Source organism: Morone saxatilis, unplaced genomic scaffold (assembly GCF_004916995.1).
Source record: "Morone saxatilis isolate NCDOM2014 unplaced genomic scaffold, NCSU_SB_2.0 Contig19, whole genome shotgun sequence".
Classification (NCBI taxonomy): Eukaryota; Metazoa; Chordata; class Actinopteri; family Moronidae; genus Morone; species Morone saxatilis.
In genome coordinates, this window is record NW_023339751.1 from 18431683 (window position 1) to 18453099 (window position 21417).

The following is a 21417-nucleotide window of genomic DNA, read 5'->3' on the forward strand; positions in this document are numbered from 1 at the left end:
TATCATGGAACTCACGAGGTTGGATTGTCGTGAGTTAGTGCCAAGCACCCCCAATGCTTACAGGGTGAGAGTGATGAAGTAATGGTAAGAGGAAGAAAAGAGAAAGGATGACATTACTGTGTTGTGTAAGTGTGTGTGTGTAAAGTGTGTGTGTTGTGTGTGTGTGTGTGTGTAGTGTGTGTGATGTGTGTGTGTGGGGAGCCGTGTAGGTCAGTCCATGACTTGTCCATCTGTTGTCCCTGTCAGCTCTGGCCAAAGTCACATGACTCCTGACAGGTACATACACCCACAGACACCCACCTCCATTGTCATATCCGATTATGCTTTGTTGCCACGACCTACATATGTTACGCTAACTGTATATCAGCAGCAATTTATAATTCCCTTTATGGGAATTTGGATGCATATCAGCTGTGATGGGTGCAGCCTTTGGCTAATGCATTGATCATTCAAAAACAGTTACACTTGAAAATATGTTCTTTATTCACCTTGAAAAAAAAAAAACGACTTTGGTAGAAATAGGCTGCGCAGTAACAAAATCTTGCTTCATATTTGATCAGCACTGCCTAGTCCTTACAGTTTGGATTTTGATCTGAGTTTCTTGCAGTGCGCTGGACAGACTCACTGAGAATGACCTGTCAATCACAAAGTAGCCCCGTCCTAAAGCATAAACTGCTTTATCGTCTATTTTCCTCTAAATGAACATCATGCTGTATGGAAGAAGACTAGAAACTAGCGAATGAGACCATAAACTTGTTAGGAAACTGTTTACTTAGCTAGTAAATCAAGTGAGAAGTCGGCTTCACTTCACAGACCAGGAGGCTCTCTCCATTATATGTACTGTCAATGTTTTTTCCTACTATGACAAGTGAAAATGTCTGCTCTGAAAAAGGCCTAGACAGACCCAAACTAACCCTGGCTAGTTAATGCCTTCGAGAATATAGAGTATAGAGTGATATTCACCCAATAATAAAAAAAATTTTAGAGAAACTTCCCTTCTCCACACATTGGGTGCAAATCTTAAGTGATCATGGTACAGCAACAGTAATAAAAATAAAAAAAACTGACCAGTCTTCTTATGTAGGCTGTAGCACTCCAGCAGTAAACTGTGGGACACAGGATGGTACATAATGAATACAACAGTATAACTAAAACCAACAAAAACATATCTAATATTTCAAAGTACCACAGCATTTACACAAGTCAGTAACACTGTACTGAAGAGCGAACATTACAGGAGAGAGCGATGGAGCCTGTGACAGTGAGTTTGTGTTTGTGTGTGTGTGTTAGTGACAGGCAAAACAATTCATACCAACCAACACCAAACCAGAATACAGTAGTTCATAAAACTGCAGTGCAATTCTGTCACCTTTGATTTTGTTGTAATAAAAGACTACAACAAAGTCAGCCACTCTTGTGAAAAATATACTGTAACTTATAAAAGGTTGTAGCAATTATCTGCCTTAACTGATTCATCCAATATGCATTTTCCCAAGCCCAAACCTAATGTGCTTGAATTTGTGATAAACCATGTCCAAAAACTCTAAAGATATTTCAATTTGCAGTGATTCAAATCAAGAGAAGAATCATGGGAACAGTGATGTTTGGCAAGTTTTCTTTGAATAGCATTATAAACCACCAATATTTAAAATGTTTATGATAAATTCCCTGTTCATTAATTAATGGATTTGTTGTCTCAAATGCACATAATGTAAGTGGACATTGCACTTAAAAACACAACTATCTTACCTTGTGTTGATTGCTGCACTTCTTCATTGCAGGTAGCTAGCATTAGCTCAATTAGCTTCCCCACTATCAAACTCACAGTTAGCAGCTAACTATCGGTTAGCTAGCACACTAACTTTCAAAATAAAATATGAGCAAGCATTAAACTTGGTTTTTTTGTCTGTGAAATCGACTCTTGGAGAGAAAGTCAGCAGCCTGTCCTCGCTTTAATCTCTCTAAATGGGACGCCTGAAAAGAAAACTTTTATAATATAATATCTCCAAAAATATTATAGTCTCCTTTCTACCTCAAGTACCGAAGTACCCCATTAAAACGGGGATGGGGGGAGGAAACATCTCAGTCAGTACATGTTATCATTTGTTTGTGAAAATCTTGATATTGATTTGGTGACAATGACATAGCTGGATTAGCTAGCTCGTCTTGTTGTTAAACATACTGTTAAATTATATTTACGTTTTCTGTCTACCGTGCACGGTGTTATTGACTTATTGAATCTTGTTAGCATGAGCCAGAGGACCCAGTGAGCGTCTGCCGTTGCCAAGTCGTATCCAAGGTCCGTCCTATTTGCTGGAGCAGTGAACACTGTTTCCATTGCATAAGAACGTCAAGGGATGGTAATGAGTCTCCCAGGTATTAGTGAGATCCTAACAGAGACATTATGCGTACAACGCTTGTGGTCTTGAACAAAACTGTTGTAGACAAGTGTGTCTGAAGCGTGCCATCATACACTACATAATTACATTAACACACACTTGATGTGCACTTCTAATACCGCTTGGAAACAGTATTCAGAGTGAATCCCATAACTCATCACGGTCTACTAGGCCACAACCTGTCCACTTATTGGTGATAATGGGCCTATTGCATATATTGGCCCATAGGCTGGTCTTAGGACTGATGATAATCAACAGACATAAAGAAAGACATGCTAGGTTCAGTGAAAACACTATAAAGTTAACACAGATGGTTATTGATTATGGGATGGGACTGATGAGAATAATACTGCATATGTGACACTGTCAAGATAAATCTATTTAATGTCCTTTTAACAAAGATTTTGAGAAATATGGTCTGCCATTTTATTAGACAGAAACTTGTAGTACTGTATGCTAGATCCCACTCATTTGTTCCAACAAACCCTCAGTGCTTCATTGAGCCATGTACAGTATTTGTGTTAGTAACAAGCACTGTGGAAACTACATGAAATTCATCAGACAAGTAGGCACTTGGCTACTGCAAATACAGAGTGTGTAGCCCATTGAGACGCACCCATAAAGGTGTGGGGTTTTTTATGTAAAGTATGTGGACCGTACTGATGGAGGTTGTAAAAAGTTGCACAATGTTGGTGATAATACGTCCACATTCTCAGTTATACTTATTATTGTGAAAATGAATCTGCTTGCTGTCACACACTAAGATTTAAGGTAAGTACAGAACAACATGTGAAAGCAGCCTCCTCATGTCTGTCTGCACCTTCATCGTTCTGTACAGTGAAGGTCAAATATCCAAATGAAGTCACTACAGCAAGGTACATTTAGAGTAAAGGGGAACTTTTGCTATGAGGGGTTTGTTTGATTGTTTGGTCACACTGTATTTGTCACTATTGTTCATGATATAACACATTTAACTATTTGATTATGAAGACTCCGCAACAATTATATTATGAGATATTACCGTGAAATTAGGATATTATGAATCTCTGTCTCCCCCACAGAGCTGGGAAACAGCCAAATAAAAAAAGTGATTGAATTTGTAGTGTTTACTACACTGATGATGAATGGGAGGCTGACTTTGTGTGTGTGGACTCATTAAGTGTTTATATACACAAGGGAGCTTTGGATAAATGACCCTTCAATACCCTGAGGGGAAATTTCTGTTACATGAAGTACATACAGAACATAAAGCAAATATTAGGACAGAATAAGGATACAAAAACAACACACGCACTGACAGAAACCAGACATAGTGAAAAAATACTACTTAGCTGTACATTTTACGGTAACAAAGACAGCTCTCAAAGAGAAAATGCAACTTGAAGAAATGCTCTTTGATAGTTTAATAACATTTTTAAATGTTTTTTTAGTTCATATACTAAATGCCAAAGTCAATTCCAAGTCAAAAACAGGTTTAGCTAACCAACAGTGATGTTTTGAAATGAAGTAAACTGACTCTTAATGCCGTCATAAACTGTAAGAATGACTTTAAAGTTTACAGCAAGGTTCATGTGATATGGGTCATAGTAAAATCAGACATTTCATTACAAAAGAGTGTAATGGTATTACAATTGGTACATACTAATACAACTGATGATGCATGTGATGGTGTACATGCATATTAACTTCTGGTCTGTTTCTTAGAATTTGAGACAAATCAAGTTGTCAGTGTGAAAAACATTTTCCTTCAGCTGTGGTCTGAACTTTCACATTTAAACCACATGGTGGCAGGCTAGAGCCCAGATTACTATTTAAAGAGAGGTAATAATTCCTCAAATTATAAGAAAATGTCCTTCTAGGGTTGATAAGGTACATTTCTGACTCAATGAAATGTTTATATTAAAAAATGTAAAACATGTAGGCCTACATTAAAAGTTATGACCAACTCTAGTGTGTAGATCCTCCAACATCCAGATAGATATCCAGACAGAGCCAGGCATTCTCTAAATGTTTCTGAAGACAAGAATCAAATTCTTTAAGCTTTAAATTTTTAATTATCTTGTGTTAAGAATACAACTAACAGGTTTATATGTTGGCAGTTCCATTTGTTTAACAAACTTAAATATCCAAACATCCTCATTATGTAACTTAAGTAAATGACACATAAGACACACATTATACAAAAAACAAACATTCTCATTGTAAATATTGTGAATAAAGTGAATATGCAGCCGTTAGTGGGGTGTTGCAGTTCCTCTAAAACTGCTTTAATGATATAAATATACTGGATGAAAATGACCTGTATCCAGAAAGATCCAATGGTATCCAAGTTTATGGAAATTTGTTCCAGATCTGTATATCCTATCATATTATCACTACCTTGGATACTGTTGGATTTATTCCAGTGATATGCCTGGCAGTGAAGTTTAAGTATTCTGACAGATAATAAAAGATGCTAATTAAACATGCCATTTGCTACTGAGCCTATGATCCACTCACTTACTGCTTTGATTGAGAGGCCAAGCACAATATGAGCTTCTCCTTTATCTCCTTTAGTTTAATGATTAATCATCAGTGTTGTGATAACAGAGTTCAGACAGGTCTAATGTATATCATTATTACATAAGATTTATTAGACTAATAATACCTAGTATAATATATGGGCTACCTATAATGATTATATAATCAAAAGGAGTTTTATGACATCTTTAAAAGAGTATAATTTGTATTTTAAAATGTATACTGACGGCACTGAAAAACAAAGTATAATGATAGTAAATGAGTTACAGTATTATTATTACTGTTCCACGCATGTAGGATGTAGGAATCACCAGCTGAGGACGCTGCACGACCACAGTTCTAAATTCAGAAGTGTTGATTTTTTCATGAACCTGAAAACAATGCTGGCAACTGTTAAGTGAACACAAATCTGGCAGCACTCAACGAAAACAAAAGCGGCTAATCATCTAACTTCCCCGCACTTTAGGAGATCAATAGGTGTTAAAAAGCCAAATCCGCAGACTAGTTTACCTCTCAAAGGCGATAAGAGACTACACACAGCTGCTTTGGATTACGAGGGAGTATCTGAGATAGGGTTGTATAAAGTTAACAAGATTAGGCAGAAAACACCTTTAATCTTTTTTTGTTTCATCAGAAATGCGTTTGGAGTTCATGCCGACTAACTTTGGTGTTCTTTTCGGTTATTTAACAAAATCAAAATTAAATCTTATATTATGTTTATGAGCTAAATGGATAAAATAACCAACTCCAAGTGACAAGCATTACAGTAGCTGGCCTTTATTGTATTCTGGTATTCTCTGTGATATACAGTAACCTTATTCATAATCAGAGTGTGGGGTGTAAAGTGCCCCCCCCTCATTGTGGTATCTTTCGTTTCCTATGGAACATGTAGAATATCCCAACAGGAACTAATAGGATTTTTATTTGAGAACAAAGGTGACATGTCCGGATTTGAAATCAGGGATCCGGGGAAGGGAAAGGAGAGAGAGGGGGGGTTCATTTATCAAGGGCCCCTACGGTGTGCAACCATCGTGGGCCCTCCACCAAAATGTAGACCGACGTCACCGCTTCCGCCCAGCACCCCCTCCTCCTCCTCCTCCTCCTCCCTCCCCTCACTCCCTCCCCCGGCGTCGTTGGAGCAGCTCGGCTGCCTGCAATCCAACATGGAGTAGAGAGAGATGGGGCTCTAGCGGGGCCACCCCTCGGTAACAACAGCGACGACGCGCTTTTTACGCACAACTGGAACCGGAGTCGTCGGTGAAAACATGCGCCTTAGGACTTAAAAACGGAGTGTGTGCCTTGCGTGTCCGTGTGTGTGCGTGTGTGTTGTGTGTTTTGGAGGTGGGGGGGGAGCAAAGAGAAGAGCTGGATTTGGCTACTAAACTGTCTGTATAGGCTACGTTACCTCCTGAAGACGATGGGGTATTAAAGTTATAGGAAAGGGGCATTTGCGATCCAGAAGAAACTGGTTGGCTCCGGAGGGGGAAACAGGGGAAAAGTGAGGAAAAGGAGACGGAGACACGGCCAGTCGAAGGCAAGCCAAAGAGCCGACACTCGCACAAAGGCGCAGGGGGGGATTTATGCGGAATTGGAGACAGAATTGGAGGAGCCGCGGTGAAAGAATGACGAGCGAAAAGTATGCAACCGCCGTGGTCCATTACCTGAGGTGAAACGAGAAAATGATAGAAGAAACACACCCAAACGAGTAAGTACTGTGGCTCAAAGATTCTCTGTGTGTCTATGTGTGTGTCTTTTCTCGCGTCTCTCCCACTGCCTACAAGTTGGAGATGATTAGGGCAACTTGGTGGAATGTGCAGCCAAAGACTCCCCCCCTTTTTTTCATACAAAAGCTGCATTTTGGATCATTTTGTTCACTCGGTGGGATTTGGTGCTTGATGCTGTAAAGCAATGCATTGACAGTGCTGTAGAAGAGGGCTTTCTTTTCTCTTTTTTCAGGGCCCCCACCTTGGTGTAGACTAGTCTTGAGAGAAAGAAGAGTAAGAGGAGGAGGAGGAGGGGAATAGCGTGGGTGTATCGGAAACATTTTCTGAAAGGATCTGAAGCGAGAGAGCAGGCCCTGTTGCAGCGTAACTTAGAAACTCAAACACGCCCCGAAGTTACACCTTTTCTAAATACACAAACAGGAGCGAGCCCGCGCACCTCTTGTTTGTGCTTTGTCCATTAAAAAAAGAAAAAAAAGAGAAAGAACAAGCCCGACGGCGTTTACAGAGGTTATTTGGCCTCGTTATTTGGCCACATCTGTATGTTTGCTCCCAACTGAAGGGGGAAGTCTCACAGGATATGAGATATCCGATATGCCTCATCCGCCATCTCTTTCTCAATCGCCCTCATTTGCATAGCCTACCGCGCTCCATTCATAAAAAAAAATACCGATTGTAAACGACGACTTGCCCTGACAAAACAAAAATACGCGTCTGTTTCTCCTCGGGTGGAGGATCGTGGTAAAGTCACGTCTGTCCCTTTGTGTTCGGCAGACGGAGCCGTGGGTCGTGCTGTTGCTTCTTGCGAAATGTAGCTAATATAGAGGCGTACAGTGTGTAGGCCCACAGACCTGTTTCTACGGCACCCATGGGCCTATATGGAAGCGCTCGGAGCTTAAAATTAGCTTTACCGAGAAGCAACTGCGGCTTAATGTGAATGACATTTCATACAGGGCAGGAGGCCTGTGACTGTTATTGTTTTAAAACCCGACACGAACACACCGCAAGGTTTAAACACAGGGCGATTGTAATAGTGTTTTTAATGTGCAGACGAGCCGTAACCAAAACCAATCTCTTTAAGGCTTAAATGGAAATGTGCAGACGTGTGAGCAGGTGTGCCAGAACCATTTAAATGATTGGCTCCCGCTTTTGCAATGTCTTCTTTTATTTATTTTACAACTCCATTAGCCTATATCGACAGCTTCCCTGCCTCTGTCAGACCACACGGGGCTGTGCTCGGTAGGAATGCCTGCCTTGCAGTTCTCTGTCGGCGGGGGTGGAAGGGCGAAGGCCACCGTGGGGGATGTTTGCGCTGCTGTGGCGTGACGCCGGCTCATTCATAAAAGCCCTCTAACCTTCAGCGCGTCCCCATTCATGCCTGCTGGCCGTGCTCGGCTCTACGAAGCCAGCGTACAGAGAACTGGGTCTGTCTGTCTGTCTGTCCCCACGGACAGACAGGGGCAGGGGGACAGGGGGCTGTGACCCCCCCCTCACAGTCTGTGCCTCTAGCTGAATGTAATGCTAATACATGAGAGGAGCTAACGGGGGCTAGCGGCCACCATTGTAGGAGACTGCTGTTAGAACTGTGCTTTGTTCACTCTCAGGTGTGTTGTTCCTTTCTGAAGGCGTTTGAAGGTGTTCCTGCCGGGCAGTAGCTGTATCTTTATGGCCTCATTCTGGCTCATATGTTTCTAAATAAACAGTTGCCTTAACCCTGAGTTCTCAACTGCCCTTCACTTCCGGGCTAGGAAGCGTTTCTATGGTGATGACGTGTGGTTCTCATGGCGTGATGTGCAGATTGGGCCACGCCCACCACGTACTCGAGTAATTATGGATTATTGACTTTCATTCAGAAAGGCTTTTTGTCCTCTGATAAAATATTTATATTAGAATTTGGTATGAAAATATCTTCCCATAGATCCGCTGGAGAAGTTTGTGACCATTAAAACTATATAGAAGTCACCTTATGCTAACAGGATCTAGGCCATTTATCTGCTAGCAATGGATTTTAGTTGCATAGACTGGAAGAAAGAGTGATGGGGAAATTGAGTCCTGTTTGGCTACTTTCTCACTGCAAGCCTTAGCACTCAATTCTGACTTTGCTTGGATCTAATATGTTTTATTTAGGTAGTCAGATCCCAGTGTGAACTGGTTTCAGTACTGAAGTGATGCGCATGACAAATTTTAAATCTAGACTACTTAATTAATACTCACATTCATTCTGACTGTTCACACTGCAGTCACATTGTAAGAAATTAGACCTGTATCTGATTTGGACCACAATTGAAATTGGCCCGAATCAGAATTACAAAGATCAGAGTACAACTCTGGACTTACAAATGTAGATTTATCTGTATCTCCTTTCATTAGCTGTCCTAAAACTTCCAACAGCTGCATTGCTATCTAGATATGAATGCATTTAACATCATCTTCATTATTAGTCTTGGTACCTTCTGCCTTAAATCACTTAGCTGGGCTAGCTAACAGCCTATGATTGCTTAGCAGAAGGGTACTTTAAGGCTTATTGAGTTGTGTTAAAACATTGATATGTTACTTTCATGTAATTTCCTAATCATAGAAGACCACTTGATATAATGTGTAGGCCTACAGTAAATTTCTACTAAACTTCTCTAAACTTCTCTCTGCATGTAAGCTAGCTTGTGTAACATTATGATAGTAACCTTTTGGTACTACTATGCTACTTCGTACAAAAGCGTTTATTGTCTTATTACTGGAATCAATGTGCACTTATCTGCCACTTTGTGTGTTGTGGTGCCCTTATCAGGAATACAAGCCCGTTATGGGATTGAGGCATGGTCAGAAGATAAAAGACACACCTTTATACCTTTTGTGCCATGTTAACAGGTGCAGCCTTTATACTGATTATGTAGCTTGTGTCACAGGTTAGATATTTCACTACGACTTGTGGGGTTAATTGTATGTTGGTTGTTAAGCAGCAGTGGACTTCTTTCTGCTGATGCATGCTGTGTAGATTGAGTCACAAGCATACATCTCCTCTCAGTGGAACAATGGGAATTGATGTGTCAGTTTTACTATGATCAGGCAGTGTGATTACAGGCACGTACACATACGTTCTGTTTGTGAGGGCCTTTTACCGACTACATGTCCTGAATTAAACTATAACCATCGCACCATGGCCTTTCATTTGGAGGTTGTGCCTTTCTGAGGACATTTATTACCTTTTTATAGAAGTACAAGAGCTGTCTTTTACACACACACACACACACACACACACACACAGTAGAGTCACAAGTAGAGGATGTATTGATCTGGTGTGTGCTGCTGCAGGGTCAGCATGTGCACAGTCAGTATCGGACAGGAGATGCCCAGTGACATTCAGCTAAGGTCAACGTAGCAACGAAATATAATCCATCCCTGAACAAAAAGCTCTCATCAACTGGCAAACACAGCAGTGAGGAGTTAGCAGGTCTGCATGTTCCCTCAGCAGGACTGTTCTGTTCCTCACACATATATTTTTCTACGTTAGCAGCATTTGATATTGAAACCATTATGAACTTGACAGGGGTGGAATTTTGGGACAGTGGAAAAGTTCCTCACCAAAGCAATGTATAATTGGCAGAGCAACTTGTAATAACTTATAGATACTACCGTCAGATGTTAATACTGTAAATTTATCACCACTCTTGGTCATACAAAAAGTGCGTCATTTTTTTAACCTACAGCTGTATCTACATTGGAGCATCACTCAATGATCCAAGAATTTCACATTTTGTTAAAGGAATAGTCCGGCCTTAGATTCCTCTCTGACACTGCTATAGGTGTGTCTTACTTTTCCTGTTATATAGTCTTTCCTTGAGTCGACCCTGTCTATGATCTTGCTTAAGTGCTTTCCTACATTTCCCACAATACAGCACTAGCCAGAGGACCTGGATGTAATGCATTCATTTGTTTGTTCATATATGTGAAAAGATTGATCACAAGAAGGGCAAAAACATTTTTTTTTGTTGTCAAAGAGTCGGCCTCTGATTTTCAGTGCAACATGTGTTGGAGCTGCATTGCATTCTGCATTAAGGCTGCTAGTAGTGTAGAAAGTGTTTAGAAAATTTCTGACTGTCTCTTCTGTGACAATTCTGAGGGACTGAAAACGAAACCTGAAGTTTCCTGTTGTCAAACTATTTGTGGTGAGCTAATGTGTGTTTGATGTGTAAAATATATGCATAGGAGTACATAAAAGTAACTATTCTTAGAACTGGGATTGTTCTGGTGGTTGAGAAAGTGTCAGAAGTGAAACTGAGAGGGACATATTCTCTCTTAATTACAACAGCAGTCTTTTAGAGTGAATATAACTGAATAAATATCCATGTGAAGATATATATATATACATATAGATCCGCAGATAATTAGCATAACTATGGTAAACATAAATCACACACTCAAGTGCACAAATATATAACTCACACACACACAAATAACAAGAATATCGACACATACTCCGTATCCACAAATGAACTTCCTTTGCAGACCCTTTGCATTTTTTCTTTTTCTCTCTCTGTACTCCCCCTCCACACACACACACACACACACACACACTTGCGCATCATGTGGAACAGATCCTTGTTCACAGTATTTCCTGTGTTTTACAGAGCAGCTCATCACTGGTTGCTATCCGGAGCCTTTATATAATGGCCTGAGCTGTTTATATCTGGAGACTAAACAATGGCCCCGGATTGTTTGCCTGTTTTTTTTTACTAATCTCTGCTCATCAGCTGACTGGATGACCAAGATTATAATAGCCTGAGTTTTCATTCACTTCACTCAGTGTGTTTTTCCCTTGTCACACCAAGTATCCAACAACCCACCGCGCTGGTTATTGGAGACTCAAATTTGTTTCAGCTGTTCAGTGAATGAAGTCAGTAGCCAAGTCAGGTTTATACTCTACATAAGCACATACATTACATGCACACAAAATGTACTGATGTTAAACTCTCACCACTGTACTGTACAATATATGCTTTGTTGTTCTGGCTGATTATCCTTTCTGATCCGTCTAAAAAGAGATAAGACTGTCAGGCCAACAGCTTTTATGATTTAGTTTATCTTCCACCAATGCTCAGTGTTCCTCCACATATGACATTTAAAGGACCGGTGTGTAGGATTTAGTGGTCTCTAGCAACTACCTCGCTTCACCCTGTCCTGCTAAGCACAAAGGAGAAACTACGGTGGCCACAAAATGAGTGAAAAAACAGCCCTATCTATAGTCAGTGTTGGGTTTGTCCATTCTGGGCTGCTGTAGAAACATGGCAGGTCAACATGGCCTCCATGGAAGGCAACCTGCAGTGTCTGTAGATATGAAAGGCTCATTCTAAGGTAACAAAAATGCCAATAGATCTTCCTTAATGTTACGCACTGGAACTTTTAAATGAAAGGAGATCATTTTGGAGGACATATTTGAAAGTTCATCTCGTTTGGTTTGTGCCTGATGACAGTATGTAAAACTTCTTTGCTGTACAGGCTCCAGAGTTTATTCCTGCAACAAACACAACAGTCTCAGTCCTCCCCCACCCTGGTTTAGGGTTAATAACTTATATAGCTTCAGATTTTTGGTGATCTGACCTACACTAAAAGTTATAGTTGCCACCCTTTCAAACAGTACTCCCATATTAAGTTTTAAGTGCGGAGATTCACAGTATTCCAGATGGATGTCTCTTGTAAACTGGATGTTTACATGTTAACATGTAAATTAAAAAACTGTCTCTTACACCTCATAATGGAGAGACTACAAGCTATTTAAAACCAACCACAAATAGCACAAGGAAACGTTGCAGCCCGTCATGTGTAGTGGTAAATATACTGGCATATTTAGACTAGGGAAGCCCTAAGAGAACAGACTTTCTAGTGTTCATTATGCAAATCGTTTTCAGTTGGTTTGATGCCCTGGAGCTTGACCACAGGCCGTCCAATTACAAGATAAACCTTTGACATCTGACAGTTTATGTAAACGAAGACTAACTGGTCAAACACACCGAGGTTGACATTTTGACTGATGTCGATCACAGATACAGAGATTATTAGAAAGTAGAAAACCCCTCATTAGTTACCTTTGACCCTAAGCCTGACTGAGTATAAGAGGATATGAGGCATTATAGAGGGTCTTTGTTGGCTTTTTAAGAGGGTTACAACCAATCAGCTTATATTCAGTATGATTTCCACCTCCACTGAGAGAGAGGGGCTGCAGAATCACCTTAGGACGGCTTCCTCTTGGAGAACAGTTACAGGTTGTTGGATTTCTTTCTCCATATGGTTAGTCATATATTATCAAACCTCATTTTGAAGCTTTTCTCCCATTTTGAAATATTTTTATCAATGAGCACATAGCAAGAGTTTTCTATACTTTCATCCATTTTAAATGATAAACTGCTGGCACTATTTTGCTATAAACATAAAAAGTTCTGAGCTCGCATTGCGATTAGTCAGTTGGGTATGGGATGTTAGCGTTCCTCTAAATAGTAGTGACCTCTCTCTCTCTCTCTCTCATGTCAACTGACACACTCACACTCACTCACACCAGCAGCATTGGTCTTGTGCTGCCCAGACATGTGAGCGCTCTATGTAACTACAGCTGATTGACAGAAAGTCGATCAAACTTCCCCTCAGGAACCTCCGGCATCAATAGTTGTGAATGAACTTGCTTCACCCCACTGCTCGCGCTACTTCTTCACTCTACACTCAGATGAAGTTATTAATGAAAGCCAAAATGAAATTACAGAAATGATCTTTGTGATGTCATTGGCTAATTCCTCATGTTGAATGTGACTAAAATGAGACAAAAATGTGTTTTTAAACTTCTGCTTTACTTGCTTACTACTTACCCTAAGTCTGTTTTTTAAAACTCCCACACATTTTGGCCCACACTTTTGATGATCCCCTCCTTTTTGTTCCTTCCTAGCTCCTCCTTTATTCAGAAATACCAGTTTAAAACTCTGGAATAATAAATCATTATTTTGCATAGATAGTACATACATACTTTATACATTTGTACTACACTGTTCGTAACAAGTGCTGAACCTGTTCAGGATATTTTTCAATTATTTCATGAATTATGTGGTCAATAAAAGGCCTTACACACGCTAATAGACCCTGAACAATAGTCCAAAAACATCCAGATTTAATCAACTATATGTTTCTGCACTGTATGAATCATTGCTGTTGTCCCTTTACCAGGAGTGTCAGCCCATGCTTTGAAACTCTGTTAGCATTCAGTGCCAAAGTACCAACTTATAATGAAATAATCTTGATTGTGGAGCACCTTTAAGTCACTTCCTGATTGCTGCAGAGAGGGCATATGCGATGTGTCTGTGTGTGTGTGTGTGTGTGTGTGTGTGGTGCTCCACATTGTGAGGCCAACCCTGTGCGGGAGTGTGTGTGTGGTTCTGTTGATCAGGCAGAGGTGCGGCCAGTCATTCCTTATCAGAGGAAGTATAGCCGCCCTTATCACACATGGCTGGGCTGCCCTCAGTGGCCCTTTTATCTGTCACACATGAGCTGGATTCCAGACGTGATAACCAGACCGTTTCCCATCCCCCTTTACTGTTTTATTGCAATATTGTTACACACAGACCACGTGAGGTATTTGCAGGGTCCAGCTCACTAAGTAGCAACAGTACATGCTCTAAAAGTATATGTCTGTAAATTTGTTTGGATAATAAATGTGTACAGAATGAGGATGCTGACATGGCTTACAGGCAAGTAAAATTAACAAATGGATCTTAAAAGGTCATTGATGGTGCACTAATGCAGCTTGGCACGGACTCTACAGGTGTGTACTCCACCCACATCCCATTTCCTCATCATGACAGACTTGTTTGTAAGGTATGTACAAGGCATAGAAATAAAAAATATAGAATGGATGCGTCAAACACAAATGCACTGCAGTATGAAACACAGAAGCCAATGAGACCTTAGTTACAAGCTGAATATACTCCCAAACTGGAACATACACAGACAGCCGCGTAGTTGTTGTGTTTATACTATTTTCTGGAGTGCACTTGGAGGATGTGTGTAGTGGTCCGCACAATCACAACAAATGAGCGGTACGCAGATGTTGCACACCCTCTTATGCCGATATTATGTCACTCGTGGACGCTTAAAGTACAATTCCTGCCTAAATATTTCAACAGTTTAAAACAAATCAACTTTACAAGATGGTAATATATCAGTGTTCGCAGGTTGTTTCTGCTGCCCCCAAGTGAGCAAAACATCTGTTAATGGAGATTTAGGCATGTGATGCATGAGTAATAGTACTGAAAGGTACCCATAGTAACAAACATGAATTATTCCCCCAGAAAAAAGTATACAAGTGGCTGTGAATGTGGAAGTAGGACACCTGCAACCTATCTATGCTGTTTTACATCTGTGGGTGAAGAGAAGGTAATGGCTGCAGTATGCTCAATGAAACTGTCGGTATGTTTGCATACCAGGCTGTTGAATTTAGTGCTGTGAGTGATTGCCTTGATACTCATTGTACTGTAACTTCAACTTTATATTATTATATTAAATGGCGCCTACACTAGCTGTAGGAGCTTATGAGTCATGGTGAGAGGAAGTCAGCAGGCAGTAAATCAGAAACGTGGCCTAAAGACACATAAAAAACTTTCACATTGACCACCAACAGCCAACAGTACATTGTGGTGTAGTGAAAGAGGTTGTGCAAAATCTCTGGCTGTCAACTACAGTATAGTTCCTGTCTTAAGGCGTAGAAGCAAGACACTCCCTGCACCTTTGACCTGATGGCAACAGCTCATATTAAATTAGAGGATGTGATGCATGAATTACCTGCTCTTTCCTTATCAGCGAGGTGTTGACTTCCACCCTATCTTCCTTCTTAACTGAGTCATCACTCCACTTTAGACACAATACTTTACATCCTCATCCCACCCAAAATAGACTTTGAAAAGTGTGTGCAACCCTAACACAGCCCAGCATGTCATAATTGTAAATCACTTGGTTGAATATTACACTACCATAATGTCTAGGGTGTTCATAAAAGAAAAATTAAAGATTGTATGTGTGTGTGTATTCCACACAAATAAGTGATTATAAATTGTGTATCTACCACCTTTTCTTAAAGTAAGTGTCACAGTCCTTTTTCAGCATCGGTACCTCGTGCCGCATTCGTGTGGACAGAATTAGATTCACAGTTCCCAAATGTATGTGTGTGTCTGTGTGTATTTGTGCCAGAATGTGTGGTCACTCCCAAGTGTATTAAAGTAGCGCATTGCTGCTGGTTGTGGCTGTCTGTGTGTTCCAACCACAGATTACAGGGCCTGTCGGCAGACGGGGCTCTGAACATGGGTCACAAGACAGCCCAAAATGTGACAAGTTCATCTCAGAGAACTGATAGCTGGTATCGTGTATCTTAAAGCACATGTGCTTATATAGAACAGAATTTGTTGTTATTTCTGTATGTGGGTGGACTGGATGTGTGGTTCCGTATGTGAGTGTGTCGTACATGTGTTTGAGTAACGTTAAACCACTGTGGTACTAATATAAAAGCACAGTAAACAGTGTCAGGGCTGCTCTGGACGCAGAAATAATGTAATTCATTTATACCTTACAGTAAAAAAAAGTATATTCATCAGCATAAAACCTACATACAAACTATGAGTTCCAACAGGAATACAACGGCTCCTCAGTGGTCTCTTGTTATAGGGTAATAACACCAGCATCAGCCTGATACAAGAACATTTCAACATGAGGGTCATTTATTTGAATTACCCAGCCTCCAAAGGCCTTGCAAACCAGTATGAAACTACAAAAATGGCACAAATTCTTTGTTAGCCCCAAAAGGTTGCACACTGCTACCCAAAACAATCTCAACCAGCAATTTCAACCACAGTTAATATGCTGGTTTAACACCTAACAGTAGCCTAGTCGATTGTGAAGGCACACAATAACATTGATTAGTTAATATAAATAGCTTGCAGAAGCCTGGCTCAAGCTAGAAACTGTAAGGTAAGCTAGTTTGCTAGCCCGACCCTCCAAGATCATGAATAATAGAAATATAAATAGATCACTGACATTGCTATTTTGAATTTCTATTATTTCCTTAGTTGCCATTCAAGTTTCCCACGTGGGTAACAAAACCTGAATGACTATTTGCCTCCACCACCCACTGTGGTTTGACGTGACAAGTGAAAAGATATCTGCCAACATACTGTGTCACCAAAGCTCCGGGCTGCCAACAACTGTTTGACTAAACACTGCACTAATCTGTAATGTCTTAATTTAATGTCATTTAAGCTAGAGCCGGGGTCTACACAAGGTTTCTGCCTCTTAAGAGGAAATTTTCCCTTCTACTGTCTCCAAGTGCTTGCTAATGGTGGGAATTGTTTGGTCTCTGTAAATAATTTTGAGGGAGTACAGTCTAGACCTGCTCTATATGAAAAGTGTCCTCAGATAACTTCTGTTTATGGTTTGGTGCTGTACAAATAAAGTTGAATTGAACATGTAAGTTTGTTTAGAAATAAGCGTAGGCTTTAGCTTGTGTGTCCAACACAAGAAACATTTAATATCTGAATGGAAAAGTATAATTTGAGTTGTGTGTTTGTGTGTGTGTGTGGTGTGTGTTTACAAAAAGCACCAAACCTTGTGGGTGAATCTGCTTTTCTGTGTGAGTTGTTTGTCTGGCTGTCACCAGTCAAGTCCAGTCTGTCATTACAGTCAGTTTTAATGAATGTGTGTGGGTGGGAGCTGGTCAAACCAGTTTGTGCCAACCTGTCTGTGTGTTAATATGTGTGTGTGTGGTGTGTGGGTGTGTGTTTACAAAAAAGCACCAACCCTTGTGGCGTGAATCTGCTTTGCTTGTGTGAGTTTGTTTGTCTGGCTGTCACCAGTCAAGTCAGTCTGTCATTCAGGTCAGTTTTATGAATGTGTCGTGGGTGGGAAGCTGGTCAAACCAGTTTGTGCCACGCTGTCTGTGTGTATATGTGTGTGTGTGTGTGTGTGTGTGTGTGTGTGGCGTGTAGTCCTGGGTTGTAAGCCTAATTATATAACAACGACCTCTCTCAGATCAACTCCACCTCTGCCTCGCTCCTCTCTCTCTCTTTCCTAGGTTTTCTCTTTTCTTCCTCTTCCATCCCACAACACCACCACACACCACACGACCACAACACACACCACACACCCAACACACACACACACACAGTGCAGCATCGATGGAGTACACAGAGGTACATCCTGTTATTGTCAGATCATTCATGTGGATTGTGACCGTGTTCATTGTGTCCCTGTGAGGGTGGTGGCTGTCATGTCTTGTATTTTACCATTCAACTTCCATTGCATTGTCTCATGTTATAAGCACTGACAACTCTATTGAGTGCAGAGGGAGGTTTCTTTTATTATGTATTGTGTTGTGCTTGTATATAGACTAAACTGTAGCTGTATTATCTGTTAGTTCTTATGACTTGTGTATGATCACGGCTCCAGACCAGTCATCTGTTGCATGTACACCAGCTAACTGGTAGTTTAAATAAGTTTATTCCAGTTTATTCCAGTTTATGTGATTATTGTGTGAGGTAGGGCTACAAATAATGATGTTAGCATTATTATTCTTTTTTTTTATTTATTTAATTTTCATTAAGTGATAATAATTTGTCTGTAACATGTAAAAATTCCCAGTAGAGATGCAGGGAAAGAAAGAATGGCAGGAATTGAATCAGGGTTGATTGATTATGTACAATCGGTACGCTACTAAACGCTCATATAAGGGACATTTTTACAAATAAATACTGGATTAGCCCAGGAAAATATTTAGCAGAGGTGGTCAGCCATGCAGATTGTGACTCAATCAGTTAAGTTAGTATAGGATGAACTAAACAACAGCCACATTTATTAAATATATGGCGCTCGTTGTGTGAAATATGTTTTGATTCACAAAATTGTATACTTTTTATGTTAGCGAGGTAGCCCACCTCTGCTATAAAACACTTCAGTTATCAGAATTATCATTGATTAATTTTTTGGTGGTCAAGTATTTCATTGATTGAATGATCATCTTGTGTTGAGATTCTCATGGAGAAAGTTTTCAGTACCACCAAAGTAACACCAAGCTACATTTACATGACACTGTGTCTGTGTGTGTGTGTGTTTTTCGTGCTGACTTGTCCTGGTGCAACACCTCCCACCTCAGCACAGCGTGGACCAGGCAAAGTCGTGACTTGAGACGCCCTCAAACATTCTGCCACTGTGTGAATCCAGCTCTATAATAAACTGCTGTGGCATTAACGCACTTAACATTAAAGACAAGTTTTAGTTTAGAGGGTAGGCTTTTTTTTTTTACAAGCTGAAGCCATTTTGAAATGGTAGCCGCTGCCTGAGGAAGAATTTTTGTTGACTGAAGAGTTTTTGTATTGCATAGAAAATATTTGTTCCGAGGCTTAAATACCCATGTTCACCTTCCCACCTGGTATTTTCAATGTCAAAGTATTGACCTTTTGTTTTTGTTCATATGGATTTTACACATCTGTCACAGGCATAGTTACAAAAGACTTGCACACCACATACTGATGTTATTTTGTACATTTCTACGTGTTTTCTTTGATTTTACTGTGGAAGGTATGATTGTTTCTCTGCAGTATTACCTGATACAGAAAATAAGAATCTAATAAACTGTTTATTTAAAGGTCCAGGGTGTAACATTTAGGAGGATCTATTGGCAAAATTGGAATATAATATTCATTGGTATGTTTTCATTGGTGTATAATCACCTGAAAATAGTAGTATGTAGTTGATGCTAAGTATTTTTAAGTAGAATCCGCATCTAGTTTGACAAAAACAAATGTGATAACAGAGCCTTTGAATGGGGGAAAAATGCATCGGGCGGGTATTAAGTTTTAATTTCATATTAGAAGTCAGTTAGCTGGTATGACCGCAGACACAGAAGGACTCTGAAACCTAACGTGAACTTTGCTCATGTGATGTTTTTTTCCAGTATTAATTTATTTTACCTTAAAGAGCTGCTGTCCCTGATATGATTTCATTAGCCTGCATTTCTGTCCCACTTTAAAGCTTCAGGGGTATTTTCTGACCCCAAAAATATGACCTTCTTACACATTCATGTGAGTTACTGCTCTCAGATCTGGTGGTTTGTGATCCAAAATTCACATCATTCACTTCATGGAGAGTGTGCATTTCCCTAAAGATGTTCTCTATCCCCAAAACAGCTTTTTTTCTCCTTGACAATGAATGTTTGATTTACCTTCTACAATAAGAACACACATCCTTAGTAATATTTTGTCACATAAATCATAATCATCATCTTTTGGAATCTGTGTTATAAGTTGAAACACATTTTGTAAACAAGTTTGAGCCCCACGCTACTGTGTACAACATAACATATTCAGTTATCATTCTAATAATTCTTCCTCTCTATCTCTGTCCAGTGACAGCTACATTGTGCGTGTGAAAGCGGTGGTGATGACGCGGGACGACTCGAGCGGTGGCTGGCTGGCCCAGGACGGGGGAGCTCTGACCAGGGTTGGGGTGTGCCGCCTCCTGCCACCAGAGCTGGCACCCGTGCCGGCCTCCAGCTATTCCCAGTTCCTCATCCGCGGTGAGCGGTTGCAGGACAAACAGGTAAACACACGCAAACATCAGCAAAATCACCCAAAGGTCCTTGAAGGATCAGATGTGGAATATTTCGCCCTGTTGTAATTGGCCCATATGTGCCGGATAAACAGGTGATCCTGGACTGTCCGCTGAGGAAGGACCTTGTGTACACCATAGCAACGCCCACATTTCACCATTGGAAGGTAGAGGACAGGAAGTGTGGCCTGTCCTTCCAGAGTCCAGCCGACGCCAGAGCGTTCGACAGGGGGGTACGGAAAGCCATCGAGGACCTGGCTGAAGGTACGCTGTGCTGCATTGTAACTATCCAGAAATCTACATTATCAGGTTATTGATATTGAGCAGATGCAGTTGAGTTTATTATGAAGAGAGATGTCACATGTAAAGATGAGAACACTCGACTAATTAAAATCATACAGCTGTAGGACTGTTGTGATGTGAAATGCTTCTTTCATCACTGTAATACCGCCTTGGCTTCTTTTAAGTCCTTCTCCTGTTCATTGCCAGCGGATAAGCGTCAGGGTTATTCTCACAAACACATCATCTAGTCAAGTGTTGGCACCTGTTTCCTTCTCCTTAGGCTCCACCACCTCCTCTACAGCACTCCAGAATGAGGGCGAACTGGGTGACGACGACGTCTTTACTGTAAGCATGTCTTCTACATTCATTTACTGTCCAAGTCAGAATGATGGGTCTCTTTTTTTACTTCAGTGACAACTTAGTCAGTCTTGAGTTAGTAGCTATCCCAGTTTGATCAAAGATTGAGCGCAATAATGATTATTGAAACCAAAAAAGAACTCTCAAATTGGGGGTCTGTGGTCTAGTGTGCATCTATTGTGGGGGTCACTGCGTCTCAATTATGTATAGACTCAAGTGAATATTATCTGGACTGTTGCAGTCCTTTCTTAGTTCCCAGACTGTGGCTCTGTAGAGTAAACCATGGTTCCAGTACACACTGAACAACTATTCATCCAAAACCCCAAGGGAGTCTTCTGCATCTAAAAAATCTCAAGACTTTGTTTCCTCCATCTAGCAGAACCTTTTCCAACTCAGGATCCCCTGCCTGTCGCGTATACCTGCCACAGCACATGAAGTATATGTGTTGTTTGTGTGTCAGGGCCTCTCTACCTCTAAGTTAGCATGAAGGACCCCCTCCCCCCACTCTGTAACCT

The 21417-nt window shown here is 40.7% G+C and overlaps 1 protein-coding gene across 1 annotated transcript in view; it reads left to right on the forward strand.

Annotated features, from left to right (window-relative positions):
* Window positions 1-6049: 6049 nt before the first annotated feature.
* The window catches only part of LOC118329333 (sprouty-related, EVH1 domain-containing protein 2-like), a 23728-nt gene continuing 8360 nt past the window's right edge, over window positions 6050-21417 (forward strand). The window contains exons 1-4 of the mRNA XM_035663469.1: window positions 6050-6624; window positions 20062-20254; window positions 20359-20527; window positions 20826-20890. Of these exons, the coding sequence (XP_035519362.1) occupies window positions 6599-6624; window positions 20062-20254; window positions 20359-20527; window positions 20826-20890 (453 nt within the window). The 5' untranslated portion in view covers window positions 6050-6598. The remainder of the gene's footprint in view (window positions 6625-20061; window positions 20255-20358; window positions 20528-20825; window positions 20891-21417) is intronic.